Source organism: Passer domesticus, chromosome 9, assembly GCF_036417665.1.
Source record: "Passer domesticus isolate bPasDom1 chromosome 9, bPasDom1.hap1, whole genome shotgun sequence".
Taxonomy (NCBI): Eukaryota; Metazoa; Chordata; class Aves; order Passeriformes; family Passeridae; genus Passer; species Passer domesticus.
This window is the reverse complement of record NC_087482.1, coordinates 33,911,141-33,932,277: the sequence shown is the minus strand read 5'-3', so window position 1 is coordinate 33,932,277 and position 21,137 is coordinate 33,911,141. Positions and strand designations below refer to the sequence as shown.

General features: G+C 36.2%; 1 protein-coding gene across 18 annotated transcripts in view; it reads left to right on the top strand.

The window, feature by feature from the left end:
• ERC2 (ELKS/RAB6-interacting/CAST family member 2) overlaps positions 1-21,137 on the top strand; it is a 421,439-nt gene that overhangs the window by 69,956 nt on the left and 330,346 nt on the right. For all 18 annotated transcript variants that reach the window (XR_010368539.1, XR_010368528.1, XR_010368540.1 and 15 more), the window contains one exon: positions 19,831-19,905. Coding sequence is in view for 2 of the 18 variants with exons in the window: in XM_064432578.1 (XP_064288648.1) it covers positions 19,831-19,905 (75 nt within the window). In the remaining 16 variants the exon portion in view is untranslated. The remainder of the gene's footprint in view (positions 1-19,830; positions 19,906-21,137) is intronic.

Here is a 21,137-nt window from a genome sequence, read left to right as displayed (position 1 = left end):
ACGGCCCCCCAAGAAAAAAGTTCATTTTAACACCAACTCAGATAATAGAATTTATCAAAACAATAGTGGGCTTCAGGATGGTAAGATGGAGCTTCTGGAAGGATTCCAAACTGGGGCTTCTTTGATCATTTGTTTCTGCTGTGTCCTTCAGCAGGAGGGGTTTCTTGTCTCCATCACATGTATCTGGAAGCCAGGTGCCACAATCAAAATTCATCTTTAATTATTAACCATTTTTTTTTTCTGAATGGCTTGCTTTCCAGTAAAGTCTAAAAAAAATAGTTTAAACATCCAGAAGACCTGAATGGTTTTTGTGTCTGATAGAAAAATAGCATTAGAAATTTTCATAAAAACTTGCCTTTTATTTCTCTGGAAACAAATTATGAGTGCATTATTAGCAGGCTGAATATTCCCAGTATATGAATTTATGGTTGTTGAACTTCACAAGCGTCTTTCATTCAATTTTGTGGAGCTTTAGGTCTAATGTCAAATGCGTTTGAATATTGCCTGTGATCCCTTCATGCTTAGAATCATTGGGCAGAATGATACTGATTATCTCCATAAATAAGGGAAAGTGTAGGCTGTAAAATTACAAATGTGCCAAGCAGGGTTTGGAACTGGTATGTGCGTAATGATATTGTGATATTTGTGAAATACTTACTGGTTATTTACAAAATGCTGGCACTTTGAGCAGAAGCTGTCCTGGGAAGAGGAGCAAAAGACCTGGCTTAACATGTTTAGTTTGCCAGCTTTAGGAGTTATGCGCTTTTTTTGGGTAGATAGTTACTACAGGAAAGTAAAATTTAGGCAATTTACAGCATGAAGGAATTTGTGAAGAAAGCTTGTTTTGTGAGATGGAAATAAGTTTTATACATGATTTGAATAATTGCATTTGCCATTATGACAGCTAAACTTATTGGCTGTGTTCTGCCCAGGTCACAATTATGTATTGTAGACTTGGCAGTCATTGGTGTTCCTGGTCTTTCCCTGGACTGCTGCAAATTGAGGCTGCAGCAACTCACAGCTTTATGAAAGACCTGCAAGAATTCTCTTTCCATGAGAATGTCCTCCCCTTCTTTTTTAGAGCTGAGTTAAATATTGTAGATCTAATGTTTTGAAGTTTTGTCTACCATCCTTTTTCCATTTGACTTTGAAGGATGAATTCAGCAGTAACAGTATCAGCCAGTATCAGGCTGAAACAATTGAGACTTGTCCATGAAACATTTGGCTTGCTTTGGTGTTTACTGTGTCTCATCATTGGGTGATTGTGATGAAGCCTTAATCAAAATTTTTGCCCAAAAAAAGTTTCAGAATTACAAATTTAATCAGGTTATATTCTAACCTGTATTCCTTTTGAGACACATTGAAGTAATGAGAACTACTTGGCACTCTTAGATATCTGAAAAGCCTTTTTGTTTGGAGGTTCGAAGCCCTTCTTCCCTGAACTGTTAGTCCTAAGGACAGTATAAAAATGTTACTGTCTCTGTGAATACCCTCTGAATTACTGTTATGTCTCTGAATATATTCAGAACTTTTCTTTCCTGAAGTGTTCCATAGTGCTGGGGGTTCACTGACAAGGAAACACCAGGACAAGCAACTTGGAAGAAGTAAAGTTTACCAGCTTGTCTGTCCTCTGGATTTCTTTGAGATGTTTTGACCCTTTCTGTATTCAACTTCACACCCTCCTCCACTCTCATCTGTTCTTGGGGCACAAAGATCAGCAGCAGTCATGCCTTGTGCTCCCCGGACTCATGCTGGGAGTGCAGCCCTGGTGCAGGTGCAGAGTCAGAGGCAGCTGTTTTCCCAGCTCTGTTCCAGGTGTGTGCAGCACAGCAGGGACTTGGTGTGGCTGCCTGGCTCTCACACCTGCCTGCTGCACAGCTTGGACTGCACTTCCCAACCTCCTCCAAAAGCAATTACTTGGGAATGACAGCTGCATCTAGATAAATACAAGCAGCAAACACAAAATCCATGTCAATGTACACACTATGAATCTTTTTTTTTTCCAAGTGTATTTCCTGGCCACAGGAATATAGTACTTTGTGTAAGTAATGTACCATATATAGCATCTTATATAAAGTGATCTTTGTGGTATGAATGGATCTGTAAAAATGTTTTGGGGGGGATGATTTGTTAGTTCTCTTGCATGATAGGAGTACTAGGTAAAATGTCTCAGGAAAAAAATGAATTCTGAAAACAGAGAAATGTTCTTTTAAAGAGCTTTTAGACAAGTATTTTATTTATTCTCCAGTGTAAATTCAAACTTGTTTACTGCATCCTTAACTGTTCTAATAATTCTGAGACCGTGATAATACCAATGCTTCGGTCGTGAATATTTCCAAATGCAAAAGTAACTTTTCTTTAGTGTCACAATAAAATTTATATAAATGTTAGAAGAAAACTGCGAGGTTTTGAGTGTAGGAATGTAATTTTCTATAGAACATCTATTTTGTTTTCAGAAATAAAATTGAACTATGTTTTGCACTAATTTGCATGCCTTCAGAGCTCTGGATGTCTAAACTGTGCCTTCCAACATTTAATATTTGAAGCATGACACATCCTGATTCTTGGTGTAAAAATAAATTTTAAAAATTGACACTTCCTGTGAAGGAGAGGCAGTGCATACACTGAGCATTTTGTAACTGTGGAGTCTTACAGAACACCTGGCAGTTATAGAGATGTACTTCAAAAAATACTTTTTCCAATGCTGTCTTGAGTGAACAGCCTATCAAAATCCTGCAAGGTAAAGGAAATATCTTAAAAAATATTCATAGCTGTGTTAAGCCAGTTTATTAAGAGTGGATTTATGCACTCTGGTACCTGAACAAAGTAATTTGTATTAGGATTGTTCAATGTGATGACAGAACTGGAAGTCATTATTACATTACACTTGTATTTCTTGTTGCTGGCAAGTTCCTGAAGGACATGAGATTTTAGATGTTGTCACACTGAAACAGAGTCTCACCTAACTTGGAAACCAGAAAGATAAAAAAGCAGGAAATGACCTGTAAAGAACAAAGTTCTTTGGGATTTTTCAGGGACTGGTTGGCGATTTCTTGAAAAGGAACTGAGGTAATGATTTATCGTGGAGGGAGGAGGGAAAATAATGAGGTGTCGTTAATTTTTCATAATTGTCAACACTATAGGTGATAACTGGAAGCAATATATTGCTTTGTCTTGAAAGCACATGTCAAAAGCTGTTTTAGATGTCATTGTACCCTAACAGCTGAGCCAAAATATAGTGTGCTTATATATGAATCTGTTAATCTTGCCTAATTTAATGCACTGAGAAATCAAATCTAACTTTTTTGTTTGTTTTCTCAGTTGGGGTTAAATGAGCAAGCAATTCTTTGACTTTTTATTGAAAGTCTGTCTTGCTTTAAGTGTTAAGATAAAATAGTACTGAATTAAAAGATGGTTTTAAATTTTTTTTAGTAGCTCATGGACTGTTACAGTATGGACTGTGATTTATTTATTTTTTTAGTGGTCCATCTGTTCATTGCTAAATAACAATAAAATAGAAAAGGCAAAAATATCAGCAAGTAACTGAGAAAAGTCTTATACTGCAGCTTGGTGGGTGGCATGTGAAAAATACAATTTATTCACTGACTTTTACACTACGTGTACATTATCATAGCAGCAGAAGAATAGGTTCAGAGCTCAGGAGTTTAGTACGAAGGATATTTTGGATATTTGGGGGATTTATATTAGGTTTTTTTAAAATCTCTGCCCTTTTTGGTATAAAGATCAAAACTAAAAGTCTGTGATATGTGTAAGATATATTGTGCTGGAGATAATGATGGTTTTACAGAACTGTTTCTATAGGCCATTAGGCTGTAGTGTTGCTCTTTTTGATAATTCCTATTACCACAATGCATTGTTTAGTTCATGCACACCATGTTTAGGCCATAAACAAAAATCCAGAGCATGTGGAAAGTTCATTTTCTAGAGGTTTTGGAAAAATCTAATTATATGAGATAATGTGTTATGGTAATGCAAATTCTTAAGTATAAAATATATTCGCTTGTAACCTGAGCAGTTAGCCCAGACTGCTTTCTGTTAAATGTTTTCTGTTGGAAATTATGGGCTTTAAAATCTCAGCATTTTTTTCCTGATGAAGACAAACTCTTTGAACAATACTGTTTTTATGATCTTGCTTAAAGTATTGACAAATTTAATTTAATAACTTAGAATATTTAAGATACTTTGTTTTCATGTAATATCACCAGAGAAGTGGTCTGAGAAGTAGCAGTGAGATGTACCTGTTCCAAATTTTGCTTGGCTGCTTTGAACAGGTTCTGCTGGTATTTTGGGGTATTTGGAACTTAATAGGTTATGATCTTGATTTCTTTGTGGTTGAAGGACACTGATCAAAATTTGAGAAATAAATTTTAGAAAATAAAGACCACACAAGATGTGTTCAGGGACTGGACCTTTGAAGCTCAGTGAGTTTTATATGTATTCAAGTGAAAATACAGCTTTTGTGCTTAAAAAATACGCAAAACTTTTACAATCTGCAAAAACAAAGGGGAGAGTTTTCTTTGTGGTATTTTAATATACCATGAAACTTCTAGTCCTCAAACTCTACTAAAATGGGAAATGCTTTTGTGTATTTAAAAAATGCAAAAAATTGGGATTTTTCGGAATTACTGGAAAGTAAACTCAGTAGCTTTGCAGCAGTCTGACAGAAGCTCTGTGCTCATGGCAATCTCGTGTTTCCCAGGTGGAAATCTAAAGATGTCCAGCCCTAGTGAAGGTAGTCAGTACAAGTGTACTGAGCTGAGCTACTTGAGAATGGAAGGACAGAACAGGCTCTGAACATCCTCATTAAACTGAATTCCAAGAGGAAGACAAAGAATGTTCTGTAATTCGGATATGTTTCAATTTTCAGCAAACAATTTGTATCTTAGTGCTGGCAGTATTAGAGACATTCTGAGCACGTGCAGAAAGGAAGTGATGGACTCCTGCAGTTCCTTCCACTGTTGCAAGGACGTTTTCATGTAAATATTTTGTTCTCAGTACCTATACTTAAAAATTACAATTAAATCTTTGAGACTTACTTTTGAGATGTCCCACCTTCCAGCCATGAGACTATTCAGATTGTTTGGTTTAGATTTGAGTTTCTCAGATTCTGAAGTCACAGGTCTTTAAATAGTAAGGGAAGCCCATAAGGTTAATCGTATAAGTTGTCATCTAGAAAACAATTTGCCCTCTCTCCAGCTATTGCTGCTGTGTCTGAGTAGTTCTTGCTGTGTTCTTTAGCCCTTACCCTGAGGCCAAGTCGCTTCTCACTCAGCTTGAAAGTTCTGGTCTACTGTCACCTCAAATTTAATCACCTTAGAGAGCTAATCTAATAATAGAGGTACAGAGTCCATTTTTTCTTCACCTGGTGTTTGCCAATAAAGTAAACTTTGACAATTCAGATGGGTATAGGCAAATAATGATTAACATCCAAATATGGATATAAACATCTATATTTAGATGTTGGTAATTGAGAATGACCATTAAACACTGGCTAGAATATTTGGTTTGTGAGTACTGGAAGCCCATATGACTGTCAGGAAAGACCTATCTCATGAGTAAGGCTGTTGACTAATCTAAGGTAAAAATAATTCATATGAGACTTAATTATTGAAAAAAAAACCCATCCCAAACCAACACAACAGTCAAACCCCTGAGAAATGCAGAAGCAAAACAGCAGTGTGTGAAAAATTCTTTAAATCTAACCTCTAAAGTATTGTTCATTGTGAATAAACAGACTAGTTGTTTACAACCAGGTAAGTTGTGATAATTGAGTTGAATTTCGAAGAACTGTTTTTAAAAGCTATTCCAACAGAAATTTGGTAGCACTAATATGCTCAAGAAAAGAGAGAAAGATATTGAGATTTAGTTCCTCTTCCTATAGATAGGTAAGAGAACCAACAGTGACATTTTGAACCATGTTGAGGTCTGGTTCCTGAGCAAGAAAACCCTCATTAACTTGACCATTTCTCATTTTGTGAACCAGTCATTGATTAATTCAGAAGAACCCCATAAAATGGTACTTATTCTGTATGTAGGGCTTGTTCTGTATGCAGACATTTGCAGATGAGGAGAACATCAGGGTGTAGCAGAAGAACTAAAGGGGGGCCCTCAGGGTGGCCCATTCTTCCCGGTGAACCACAGAAGTCCTACCAGCCTTTCTGTGGTAAGTTTGCTCCAGTGAATGAATTATTTGTCAGTCACACTCATATTTATGTTTGTGATCACAAAGTTAACAATTTGTGCATGTATCTGGCAATATTTTTTTCCCATATATTTCAATTAAATTTACTTTATCATTATATTTTAATTTCTCGCTTTACTTTTTTTGTTTTAAGGGGTTGGAAAATATGAACTACAGATCAATTTAGGGTTCTTTTTTCCTTTTCTTGTCTTCCAGAGTCTTGACATCTGGTAGGAAATGCATTGCACAGGAGGAAGGTCAGAAAAAGGAGTTGATGAATGCAACTTGAAAGACTTAATGGAGGCAGGTAATGATGCAGTTCCTTGGCTTCTAATTCTGCCCATCTGATATGAGGCCCATGTAGTAGCTGCTTAGAATGCTACATGATAAATATTAATGAAGTACAGACTCACAATCATTTAACCTAATTGCTCTGTAAAATAAAATAAACCATCTATTGCTCTATTCTTTCTTGTAGATTACCCTGCGATGAGCACACCCTGTGTACCATCATTTTCCTCACAGAAAACACGAAGAATGAGATGATTAGAAGAAGCCTGTGAAAAGGATTAGATTGCACTCATTTTTTCTATAAAAATGTCCTTATGTTGTATACTGTTCTAAAGAAAATGCTGTCATCCAAATGCAATAAGACAAAGAACTTCCAATAAAAGTATATAAAACATAGTTATTTTTAAGTATGTTTTTATTAAAATTGGAAAGAAACTTTGGTGTTAGGTTTCTCATAGAATAATACACTTCCAAAACTGTGTTTACAGAGATATGGGGTGTGGAGGACTTGAGCAGTGGAAGAAACAAGTGCAAGTAAGAGATTTAACGTAGAATGATGCTTTATTGTTAGAATGTTTGCTACTAAATGAAAATGTTACATCCATTTCATTTTTATTGCCTCTAAATACAGTAAGACCCTCATATTCATGGTTATACTTAAAAGACTTGCACATGATTTAGATTGCAATGACTTTGCTGCAGTGATGTCACTGACTAGAATTACACTTGTGCTGATGTAAATTAGGAAAGAGTCAGACCATTGGTTCACAGAGACCTGCTGAGAGCCGAAGTTCAGCCCTGAAATCCAGCCTTCTGAAAAAAGGCACAGAGCTACATCCAGATAGAAAATGAGTAATGCCTGTAAAGGGAGCCTTTGGCATGCTGAGGTACTGACTGTGGACCTGTTCCTGAAGATATTTCTGTTAGGTAGGAGTTGATGCCAAGAATTTTTGACATTTGTGGGATAAGTCCATCAATTGGCAGGATATGTGAAGAAGTGATTTTGAAAATGGAGGCTGTGTGGTAAGATATAGGGGCCTAGAAAATCTGCCTGACTCTATTGTGAGAGTCCATAGAGAGCTGTAAATAACCAGATAGTTTACTTACTGCATTACTTCTTGCTTAAATACTATGGAATAAATTGTTTCTGTAATATGTCAACAGAGTTATGTAGTTGGCAATTTTCCACCAGCTAACTTTTTATACTCTCTAGGTTTCTGTTCTTATTTCACACAGTTTCTCTCTTCTCTGTGCAGTTAACCTACCTCTTATAGTTTTTAACCCTTAAATTATCTGGAACTCTTTGGTTTGAATTATCTTGTGCCAAAATGTCTTTTTTTGTAAACCTTATCTGATGTCAGTAGCGCTTGGGTAATGGTTATTATCAGCCTACTGCTATATTTAAATTAAGGAAAATCTGCTAATTTGTAGACTTACTGGGTAATTTAGCAGATTTTTTTGTCATTTATTGACAATTTGGTGCATTGGTACTGTTGAGAGCTTCTAAATGTAGCTTAAGCAGTGAATTGAAACGATGGAATGTGTATGAATGGCATTTCTATCTAGGCTGAAGATTTGGCATGTTCAGTGGACTCCTGTGTGCTTGAACCAGTGTCAGATTCAAGCTCCCTAGTGATTTGCAGAAGGCCTAGATCGAATTCCTCACAGGGATGTTTGGGAGGGCATAGAAAACAAACTGCCACATTTGAAAGAATTGTTAGGACTGACCTTGTCTAAGGCTATAAAAACTTTAAGAAAGAAATATGAAATAAATGTGAAATCAAACATTTCAGGTGGTATTGAGGTTAAGAGTTGTTGCTCTGTAGTGTGAAGGGAGAGTGGAAAGAAAAGAATAGTCAGTATGAGTTACAGAATCTCTAAAGAGAAGTGTCAGCATTTACAGATGCCTAGCTCCTAACAGAAGTATCAGAAGAAAAGTGTAAAATTTATGGATGGATGAACCATAAATATATTAAGTCAGGGGCAATAGCTCATTGCAGCCTTAGTGCACAAAAATTTTCTGTTAACTTGATAATCAGTGAGTTAACAGCATTAATATTTATGTTCTAATAACTAGGCTTAAGACTAAATGATGAAAGAAAATTATTTCATCCCCTAAAATATAGTAGTCTTTAAGGTGGAGACTTGGCAAGGAACTGTTGAGTGAAATTTTGTAGTTTTCACTTATTTAGCACTTTTTGTTCAGCTATTTCAGAACTACATTATTAATGTGTCTGTGAGAAGTTTTTTGAAATGTGTGTAAAAGTTAGGGAAAGGTTGGTTCTCCTTTGTTATGCACATCACAATCCGTGTGTCAGAACACAGACTAAAGTTTTCTCTGTTTTCTATTATGGGTTTTAGGCCATAGAATATTCTGAAAAGAATTCATCTGGTGTACACTTACCTGCAAGTTTTCATTATGCTAATTTTGTCAACAGTATGTAGACTGTGAAGTCTTAGTGCATTTATTAAGTGCTAAGTAGAGCTCAAGATTTTTTCAGATTGGCTTTTCTCATTGTGGCTAAGGATTCTTTAGCAACATACTGTGTTTTCCAAAGAGAATTGCTCTTTACAAGTGAATCTCTAAAAATCAAATCTCCATAGTAACATTAGATTCTTCTGCCAGCCTCTGCTGCTGCAAATTTCCTTGTCAAACTGAAGGTAGTTTCACAGTTGTATAAAACCAGTCTTTTTCATGCAGTTAGAATGGAGAAGTAAACCAACACTTTTATTGGTCATTTTGCTTATACTATTGAATATCCTTTCTCATTTCCGTTGCTGGTATTTTATGTTTTTGGCATTTGTGGGGGGCAAAAAGTATTCTGAAGTGGAATTTTAGCTTGTAATTGTACTAGAGAACATGTTTAGTGTTTAAACATTTGAAGAAATGGCTTATTGACTGAAATGACTTTAACAAGAGTCTTTCAGCATGTTGAGAATTCTGTTTCTATTCTACGTATCTTCGCTTACCAATGAGACTTTTGCCTGCCGTGGGGATCACAAGCTAATTGAATCAAAATGGCATCAAAATAATTTCTCTAGTTCAGAAGTATTTTCATAAATAACGAGTTAAACTTGTTTATCCAACTGGTATAAATAAGAGCAATCTCTTGCCATTAGTACTCCCCTGGGAAGCAGTGCCGTGTATCCCTGTGCTGCTCAAGGCTGCTCAGCTGAGGGGAGCACTGTGTGTGCTTTCCTGATCCTGGAAGGAGGCACCGCTGTGGATTCCTAAAACTGTGGATCCTGATTCCTTCTGGCACATAAGGTGTCCCATGAGATGTCTTTCACTGTCCTGATGAGGAAACAGTTCTTGAGTGGGACAGCTGGGGTTGTGCAATTGTTAGACTGGGTGAATGGGGTAGCTCTGCATGAAACACTGGACGTGTGTTCTGACCTTCCTTCCCACCTTAAAATGAGAAGTAGATTTGATGAATGATCAAAATGCTGTTGGAATGACTTAGTGACAAATATGTCTGCTTATGGATGGGAAATGTCTGTATTTTTACACATACAATGAATGTGCTTTTGGTCTTTTGATTAGTATGAGTTGCAAGTTTTTAATGAAAATGGTAGTAGTGTGCAGCCTGGCATAACTGTGGGAAAGAAGCTGTGGGCTGAATAAGTTGTTCTGATTTCCTATTTAGAGCGAGAAGTTTGCCACTTTGATAATGAAAAACGGCCATTTTGTGGAATAGCAACTGATATTGTGATATCTATACTTAACATTGTATGAAATGTATACAGGTATGTAAAAGTCCATGCAGATGTCCATTTAATAATGCTACTGATCAATATGTGGAAATTCTGCAAGGGAGGAGGAATTCAGGTATAGACGTTTTTGTTCTGGAAGTTCAAAAGTATTTAAGTTGAAACTTTTGTCTGCTGTAACTGCTCTGCTTTTTATATATTCTTCAGTGTATGAATCAGAGCTTGAAAGGGTTGATGGTGTCTTGTCTATGCATCCCATACTTGCCTTAGGCTGAATTAAGTTAATCTTTAATTTCAATGTTCAAGGAAAGGAGAAATGGTAAAAAAGAGCAAGTTCCTTCTTCAGTATGAATTGAGGTCCCTGCAGAACCTCTGGGCTGGTCATGTGTTACATTGTCCTGTGCCCCACATAAAAGAGAATGTGTTCTTCAGAAGAAGGACAGTCTGGCTAAGAGAAGAAAGCATTAAACCTTCTTCTTTATAAAGTTCTCCTGAAACAAAGTATTGCTCTGAAACGCATTCAGCTGACTCTGCCTCTCCTTTGAAACAAATATGACAAAAGATATTTATAATAGCAGTAATTCCAGGTTTTTGAGTTTAAAAATATACAGAAATCAGATAATATATGGCATGTAATATTTTTTTCTCAGTATATTAAGGCAGTTTTATTTGTTGAAACTGTACCTGCTGTGTTCAGGCCTTCTAAAAGTTATCAAAACAAACCAAACCCCATACCTATACTGAGGTAGGTTTTGTGCCTAAAAAAATCAGTAAAACATGGAAAACATAGATAAGGTTGGTTTGTTATTGCTGCCACTTCTGTTTGGAACATGGATTTTTAAAAAATACATGTAATCATGTCTGCTGTGTAGAATTTAGTATCCTATGTCAACATGCAGTTTTTCTCTATTTGCCAGTTTTCCAGTCTTAACCTATGCAAGCATCATTACATGGATTCACAAAGTTTCGAAAATTCTCCTTTAGAGTCTGTTTTTAATCACAATAAATAATAGCAGTAATTTTGGTCAGGATTCTTTTGATTTACATCTTTGGAGAAAACAAAAGATATGGCTCTATTTATAGTAGCTCTGCATTCAGCATTTATTTTGAGTACTGATGCACAGGGAAGTAATTTTTAAATTGTCCCTCAGCACCTGGTTTAGGTATTCATGGCAGCCATGTAGATACAGAAAAGGTGACGTTTGAACTGTGTGAGGAAGTGCTGTCTTGCTCCTTGTGTTGCCCTGAGGTAAGGAAAAGGAATAAAATAATTTCTTTTCCCATTCTTAAAACTAATCTGTGATATGAAGTGTTGTTGCTACTAAGAGACAACATCAGACATTTTTTACTGTGCCGTAATTTAAAAACAGATAAGGAACTGTTGTATCTTTTATGCAGTGTATGCAGTGATAAAATAGTTTGGTGGTGTGTTTTTGGTTTTTTTTTTTTTTCCCCTGACTGTATTTTAAGTTCATGTGTGGGTTTCTCTGTTCTGATAAAAATGGAAGACTGGAAGAGGAAATTTGAACAGATGGATTTGGGTTACCAAGCAACACTTAGTTTCCCAGGCAGTGGAAAAAGAATCAGAGCAGGTGCTAAGTGGATTTTATTCCTTTTTTTAAAAAAAATTGTGAGCTGATGTATGAGCTTCACTTTAAGAGGCTCTTGAAAAACTTCACTGAATGATAAATACTCAATACACTACCTGTGCAGGTTGTTTCTTATATGACTTGAAGAGTTCTTTTCTGTAGTTGTGGTAGAACACTGTGCAGCAAGGCTGTTGTAGAGGACATTGGTGCTGTTTCCTTCACTCCAATATTCTCGTATACAATCAACTCTATTTTTCTGATTTTAATGTGTTCCTGTAATTTCAGAGTGAAATAAGTGTTCTGCATTCTCAAATGTTTAAACATTACCCCCACTACTTCCCTCTTGAGAAGGACTGACTTGGTTGGCAAATCTCAACTGATAGGCAGAGCTGCACTGAATTGGTGGATGCCTTAAATTTAGTTTCTGGCAGATCCAAAAATAGGGTATTTTTTTAAAAAAAGTCAGTGCAAACTAATTTCTTCCTTTCTTTTTTAGTGAGATTGTGGTGTGGTGAATTCTTTTGACAAGCATAAATTTTAGCTTTAGGTTAAAAAGCGTGCTGTTTACAAGGTTTTTTTTTAAAAGAAACCAAACCAAAATACCCACCTGCCAGAGTGCACTCATCCCTCAAACTGTGTGAAAAATTATCTGTGTCTTATCTCTTTAGGGTTCTGCTCTCATGTCCCTCTCTGCTGTACATTTGCATAACCCAACAGCTCTATGGAACACTTGGGAATGTAGGGATGACATTTCCCTGAATATCAAGGGGAGATTGTTGTTAATTGAGAGCTTTGACATTCTGGTACATGACGATATGCTGACTGTAATCTTTGTTAGAAAATAATACCTTAAGTTTTCATCCACTGCTATCTCCACTCCTTTTCTGCAGCACTGCTCTCCATGCACTCGCTCATCACCCTGCCTGTTCTGACACTGGGCATTGTCCCCACCCAGGTGCTGGGCCTGGCCCTTGAGGGTTCCCAGGAGCTTATTCCTGCAGCCTGTCACTGTCCCTCTCAGCCATTCCCAGCCAGCAGCCCTGCTCAGCCTGGTGCCATCTGTGAGCTTGCTGAGCCTGTGCTCAGTCCCATTGATCAAGGTATTGGATAATATTCGTCTCAATATGGGCCCTTGGACGCCACAAATATTGTCACAAAAGTTAATTTGCATTTAAAAAAAACTTGATATACCACAGAGCCAATTAACTTACACATTTGGAGTCTTATTAACTCTGATGTTTTCTGGCTTTGCTAATTAAGTTTAAATACTAAATAGCCTAAGCCAGCAGTAATTTTAAATGCATGTAAGTAAAACCTACCCATATTTAGAAAAACACTTCCTAGAGAATTAGGGAATTGAAAATCAAACCCATAAGTTATTTTAGCTAGTGATTTCACCAAGTCCACATGAAGGGAAAAGAGACATGAAAACATAGGCTAGAAAAAGTAATAACAAAAGAGTGTATAAATGAACGAGTTTGGACATTAGTAGATACCACTGTGCTTTTCAAAATTAAAAAATCCTCTGCTAATCAATTTGAAGTATTACTGCAACATGGGAATGGGCCAGCACTCCCCTGGGTTGGCTCAGGCTGTTTACAGTGATTAATGTTTTGTCAATGTAAATTAATAAAAGGATTTCTACCAGAAAAGTGAGCACATGTTTGAAGTTGTGTGCATGTTAACGCCAGCTAACACATTCTGCAGTAACCTTAAGAGCTCTGTGCAGCAAGTGTGTGAAATATGTAGTACTTCTGGCTTCGAATTGTCGAGTGTGAGTCTGGTTTTGGCAGGGCTATTTTGCTGCCATTTGAGAACTACGTTCTTAATTTAATAATTTAAATTGGTTTTGTATCTGCAATCAGGCTGAAGAGGAGCACTGGTGCAGAACAGAAATTAAACAAGTATTGCTGTGTTTGTGCATAGGATGGGAGGTGGGGAAAGCACTTAACAGGATATCACCCTTTGTCTTTTTGTTTTTCTAGGACAGCACTCTTAGGTTTCAGCTTGTTTAAGGAAGCTATCAGGAGGTTAGCTGTGTGAGTATGGAAAGAACTGTTGGAAAACTGCTTTCCTCTATTTAGAGGAAATGGCTAGCTCATCTATAGCCAGATGAACTGGCTGTAGAAATACCACAAGCACCGTGTGTTGGCGCTGCTGGTAACATCCTATCTCACAGTCCTGTCCACGTTTAGATGGCTTTGGCTTTTTATTATTTATGAACAGTGGAGCTGGCACACAGTATCTCTACTGTGTGTTCTGGATCTTGGGATTGTATTTAGTAATCTTTGCTGTGACTTTACCCTTTTAAGTGTTGCCTGTATGCTTTTGATGGCAGGAGCAAGGGAAGTCTATTCTTAGTTACACCCTAAGGTGGAATTCCATTATTACTCCATGGTTAGTGTTACACTTATTCTAAAACTGATGGGATATTGCTTTCATTTTCAGCCTTATTGAAAAGTTCTTTGTGTGCCCAAGCTTCTAAATGGGAGGGAAGTAGTGGAAATAAGTCTTTAAAATAATGGATTTGTTGGATAAGGATTTTTTAAATGCTATGGATTACAGAAGGGATTTGTAACAAGGATTTTGCATTTTAAGAATTTGAAGATGTGATTTTAATAAAAGATAATCTTCTAAAAAAAGATCCCCACACCCAAAACCAAATAGCAAAAAATCCTGGTTTATAACTCCCAGCAACATTTCATTTATGTGTCCTACTGCAAATTAAATGACTCTTTTTAGTGTACCTGAGTTAATAATAAATGACTATTTAAACATTTAGCTTTTAAAAAAGGCATATTTTTCCATGCAATTCTAAAGCTTTATATGCACGAAAAAGAGAGTTTTTAGCCAGAATGTTTCTAGAGTATATTTGCTTTGCAGAAGTGTAAGCAGCAGTTGGAACGTCTGTTTTCTGAGTCTGAAAGACACTACACCTGAAAACAAATGTATGGCCTTCCTTTACTGCAGACACTCAAGCATTTTGGTATGCATTCTTAAAGAAAATGGTGAAAAGGGAGAAAACTGTTTATCATCAAAGTTTCTTTTTCTGAAAGTATGTGTGAGGCAATAACTCTTCCCATTTTCTAAATTTAGGAAGTATTTTTGGTAAGAGGACAAGAGATTAATGGTACTGTGCAAAACAGAAATGATCCTCTAGGAGTTTTATTCCTTCTACAAAGAAAAGAAATAAATTTTCAAGAATTCTGGTGAAAGTGGAGTTTCAGTAGTTCCTTTCATAAAACAGTCAGTGTGCTTTCGATTACAAACTAAATTGTCCCACATGCATTTCAAGCCCCATATACAAATCGTGATTTCACTTGAAACTTTTTGTATGTGGTCTCTTGCCAGAGGACAAACTTCCAGTATGACAAAGCATGTGGTTGCTTAAAGTGTTTTTGGCGTACAGGTCAAAGAAAAGCTGAGTTGCTTAAAGCTTAGATTATTTTTCCTCATATTCTGTCCTTAGGTATGTTAGTAAAACTTCATAAGCCTCTCTTATATGCATGAGTTCAGGAATAAATGGAAGTCTGATTGTTGCAAAGAAATATTTTGGCTCGTGATTCAATATGGTGGTTTTCAACTGGTGTAAAAACTCCTTCTTTCTCCCTCATACTCTTCTTTACATCTCCAAGTTTTTAATATAGGGCAGGGATGGTGTTAGACTCAGTTCAAGAGTAGTACTGAGCCCATTGAGATTATTGCTGGACTTGTCTGTCGTGATGAACTATTGACCTTTGTTGTATAGTTTGGTGGTGATCCCTGAATAATGCAATTTCTTTCATATTCATCAAAATTCATATCTGTTTATTTAAAATCAAAAATTGAGAGAGAATTGGGCATGCATCTGAGCATTTTGCTTAACTCTGAGAACTTAAATTTTAATACTTCTAATTTATAAAGAAAATCTCTGTAGAACTTTTGTAGCTACCAGCTCTTCACATTTCCTCTAATTTTTCATTTCATGTTCTTATAGAGATGTTTTCATTTCTTCAAGCTATAAAATTTGTTGGAATTTGACAAAATTTCTTTAGCAGGTTTTCCCAGAGTTCAAATACCTATAATGGTGAATTTTTAAAAGAAAATTCATGGTTGCATGATTTTTAGAATCCTTTCCAATAAAAGGGCTCCTTTTTCCTGCACACTAGAGACAGATATGGGAATTTTGTGTAGTCAGTTTATCATTTCCAGAAAGACAAAGAGTTTGATCAGGATTTCTTAAATCTACCTTCATTTTAATTACTGTGAGACTGTTTTGGCTGGGGGTAAATGTGAAGAGTTAGAAAACAGCAGAAAAGTCGTATGTTAAGAATGAATCAATTCCTCTATGTTACATTTTTCTAGTATTCTGGTTAAATTGAATTTGATCAGTGTTTCTAATGGTATTTTTGGCTAAAGAAACACTGCTGTTTAGACAATTTAGGTAAGTGCTGTGCTTTTACTTAAATGATTGATTAAAGTATTGAAATACTGATGACCTAAATTTTAAAGTTCAGAGAAGCTGATCCTGTAGAAGAGCTGCTGAGGCTTTCTTTTCCAGAGGAGTGGAACCAGTGTGCTTTGGGGTGTTTGAGAGAATTAGCAGTTCTTATGCCATTATCTGCTGTGATTTGCAGATTTGTACATTTTGTCTGTGAAGGCAAAAAGCTGCATTTACTGACGCAATGGTTGCTCATGCCAGTTTTTATACTGCCTTCTTTAATAATTTTTCTTTCTTCTTCCAATGCAGACACAGTTTCACAGTATCTCTAAATTGCCTATTTTTCTATTTTTTAAATTTTCTTTCTAGCACTTTGTGTCATTATTTTAGGCAGTTTTGTGTAAAACCTTGAACTACATTGACAGTGTTGGTATCATCAAATGAGAACAATACAGTCAATGATGTCAATCATCAATAAAATACTTCAGAAACAGAGCAAAGAAGGATCAGTTTGCAGCACCCTGATTTTCCTGCAGCCAAGGGATGAAGTGTGTTTTAATAACGCTGGGAGAAAACCACAGTTTTATTTGGGTAATTAGTATTAGGTTCAGATTATGCTACATAGTGGGGATTTTCAGCACCAGTGAATAATGAAAAGAAATCTTGCAATATCTTATTATAAATTTCTGAATGAAAGGGTAGAATTCATATTGCACCAGTATTTTAAAATTATATTTATAATCTGTCTCCTCTTTGGATTTTTTTTTTTTTGGTGTTTAAGTTAGTGTTAAGATTGTGTGCTAAAGTTACTTCTGAGGCCAATATAAGATGCTAATCTGATATTGTGGAAGGAGAAAGCAATAACCAAGTCTGAATTGAAGCTCATTTTAGTCTAAAAGAAAAGACTATTAAAGTAAATTTGACGTGAAGATCTGATTACCTGCTAGTTTTGTGTGGGTGCATTAATCACCTTGACAACTGAGCATCATCAGGAAATACAAGGTGCAGGCATTTGGTTACACATTAATTAAAATTAATTACAAATAATTTGCATGTGCAAAGTGATTATTCAGAATCAGGTGTCATATAGAGGGATATAAAGAAAAATCTAATTTTATAAATGATTGCTTCTCTGAGAGATTTTTAGTATAGGCTTTGATTGTCACAGAGATGATGACACAAGAATTTTTTCATGGATTTAAGAATCAAGAGTTCCATTCAATACAGTTTAGGGTAAAAGAAACTATCCCTGATTTTTTTCCCCCCACATTTTCTTATTTGTCTCTCTGGGCTTTTTAGTAAAAGAAATTGAAAACAAGAAATAGACATCATTCCAGAAATGATGTAATGGATAAAAATTTGGTTTCCTTAGGCTATGAGGACTTTCTGAAATCTCTAGAATATTTCTTGCTTAGCTGTTCAAGCAAATTTGAAAGCTTCCAGATGACCTCAGACAGTAAAACAATCAGGGTAACAATCAGGTATCATGCACATAAAGTGTATCCTTAAATTAGTACCCCAAAAGTATATCCCTGAATCAGATACCCCAAATGAAAAAGCACATACATAGAACAACATAAATTCAAGAACTGAGCCTTGTGGGAGTCTCCAAACATTTGAATCTGATTGGAAGAAAACCCACACAAAATAATAAAGTGGGAGTCATTTTCTGATCTTCTCCAGAATCCTAAAGTCTGCTTCATTTTACCATCAGGGATAGAGAAGAAAAGCTTTTAAGTCAGCCAGCATCAGATTGATTCATAAAGCAAACAGGAAAAGCATTATGAGGCAAGGCTTCATGCTATGATAGACATCTCGGAATACGCATCTTTGGCAGTCTATACATCTTTGGCTAAGGGGGTGGAAACTCTGGTTTGTCTCCCTGGGCAATGTGTGGAATCCTGTTTATATTCCAGCTCAGTTTATATGGCCCTGGGGAGCAAAGTCTGGTCTTAGAATTAGCTGTAATTTTTGCTGATCTGATAGTGGTATGACTGGCCAACTATTCTTTTGTGTAACTGTATGACAAATTCATTACATACTCTTATTTTTTAAAACATTTGTGTAGTGAAGGTACTTATTTCATCTAAGAAAAACAGCTGGTGGTGATTGAGTGATTCCTTGCATAGGTGATTTGCAAAGATTTCTTTCTTTTTATAATATGGAGAGTTGCATTTAAATTAAAAAAACTACAAGGAAAAGGGTCCAATCAGATATACTATTCATATATGAAGAAAGAATTTCATAAATGCCAAAGCATTTGAAAAATGCATGAAGCAAAATTATAAGCTGCACTGTTAAAGGTAGTTTAAATATATGTATATGTACCTGCAGTTTATTTAATAAAAAACTGTTCAGACTTAGTGTAAGTATACTAATATGTCTCTTTCAGTTATTTTAGTACATTAGGCCACAGATTTTTTAATCTGTTTTATAAAGATGTTTATTAGTAGTAGACTTCAGTTTAATAACATACAGTAATTAGTCTTTGAGAACAATTGTTTCTTATAGTCATTGATAAACAGTGTTTGTTGCTACACAGAAGAAGAAACTGATAATTTGTGAATACAAAAATGACTTTTAAACTTGTGGGTTATAAGGGAGGTAAGACCTTGGCTCCTTGGCCTCAAGCATAAACATCTTTTTCATGGCTACAAGGTTAGTTCAGGAGTCTGTGTGGAGCACTGCACTAGAAAGAACTGGGACATAAAGATATCAAGGATGATACTCCTATCCTTTAGAGCAGAAAGACTCCAAAAGAGTAGAAATGGGACAATATCTGTCCTGTTTCAGGTTTTTTTATTAAGAAACTTCTCAGATTTTTTATGGGAAGGGAATAAGCATCCCCAAATTCTCAAATGAAAGTGTTTTGCCACACCTTTACTACATTTTTCCAGGTAGTTATGTGACTTTTTTATTGGAATATGTCATATCAAGATACAACTCTGGTTTCATGAGACTGAGTGCTGCTGTCTTCATACTCTTGTGGTTTTTAAAAAATTATTGTTTTTATAAGGACCACTATGTATTGGTACTGTTACCTTTGTCTTAACCAATAGAATTTATTTTTCTTTTGCCTGTGGATTAAGATGGATGCAAAACAGTATGAAAATGTGAAAACTGAAATGTTAATGCTACTGTAGGGTGTGCTGCGTCAGCCCACTACATAATTATTATCCTTAAAATGTCAAATTTGAATATAATGTATTTAAATTGCTTATTTCAGACAATAGAGGAAAAATTAAGAAGAAACTGCAGTAAAAGATTTAACACTTAGCAGTGTTTGAATTAGTAACAGAATTGAATAAAGTTTTGTTGTTTAAGCAGCAACAGCAGCATTGTATCTGGACTGAGAAATTCCTTGCTGGGTTGTCACGCCTGCCGTTAATTATTGATAAGGGGTGTCAGAAATAGCGCATGTGCTGCCAGAGCTGGCTGTAACACAAGATAGGGAGTGCACTGGTGGCGGAGGGGATACAGCCAGGGAAGCACCTGTAGCACTTGGAGTTGCCTGCTCTTGTCATCAGACTTTTATTTTGTTGCAATGAGTTCGTGTGAGCAGTTAAAATAATGGAAAGATGAGTCGTCAAGCTTATTTCTATCGTGTCCCTCCACAGGAATTGCATAGAAGAACCCAACTTCAGCCTGAGCCAGCAAAGACGAAGGCTCTGCAAACAGTCATCGAGATGAAGGTATGGTCTTTGCATGTTTCCTTCTATGTTACTTTTGCAGCATGAACTCATGTACTGGGTATGGCTGGGATGGAGTTACTTTTCCCTGTAGCAGCCTCTCTGGTGCTGTGTTTTGAATTTCAGACTGAAAACAGTGTTGATAGCATGCTGATCTTTTAGCTGCTGTCCATCAGGGCTTGCACAAAGAGTCAAAGCTTTCCCAGTTCCTCACTCTGCTCCCACCCTGCAAGTAGGGTGGGGTGGAGAAGAGCCTGGAGGGAGCACAGTGAGGACAGCTGACCCAAATTCACCACAGGGATAATCCATACTGTTGTGTGACACAGGCTCCACAAACTGAAAGGAGGACCTTCAGAGTCACAGCATTTGTGTTCCTAAATAACTCTTGGGCCTGATGAGCTCTCCTGAAAACAGCCAGGCTCTACCTGCCCATGGGAAGCAGTGCATGAATTCCAAGTGTTGCTTTGCTTGCATGCACAGCTTTGCTTTACATATTACACCAGCTTTATCTCAAACAATGGGTTTTCCCACTTCTGCTCTCTGGTTCTCTTTCCCGTCCCACTGAGGGGGAGTGCGCAAGAAGCTGTGACAGCTGCCTAGCAAGTGTTGATTTGACTTTTACTTCTTAGTTATTGAATGCTTCCTTTACCATGTCAATTAATTTTGTTATGTAGCTAGGAGTAATTAGTACTTATTTCTCTTGGTCTGTTTTTTTAAAAAAAAAAATTGATTAAAAAAAATCAAGTGTAGCATTGTTGAAAAATGAGAACAGAATATTGTGTTTTAAAAAGACGGGGGTGGTGTGTAGGAGATCCAAAGTACATGGAATCAACTGGCTAATGTAAAATGTTTTCCTCCTCAAACCTTAAAACCAGTTCTTGTGTTGGTTGTTATTAGGCCACAATTTTACAGCCAATCTAAGGAAAATATTAGTTGCATCAGCAGGTATGAGAAAATGTAATGAAACAGCTCTCTTAGTCCTGACTATAGTTTACTCTTTTTGATATATGATATTACTAAAGTGTTGTGGCTTTCCCCTCCACAATAACAAGGAATAAAAATAGTAATTTAAAAAGTGAAACTTATATTTTTGCATAATTCTACAAGTCTGGATTGTTCATCTTTAAGAGAAATACCATGAGACATGAGATAATTTGTGAGTTGGCAATGCTGCCTAAAATTCATTAATGATGGTCTTTCATTTAATTCTTAAAAGGAAGTGCAAATTAAAGGCC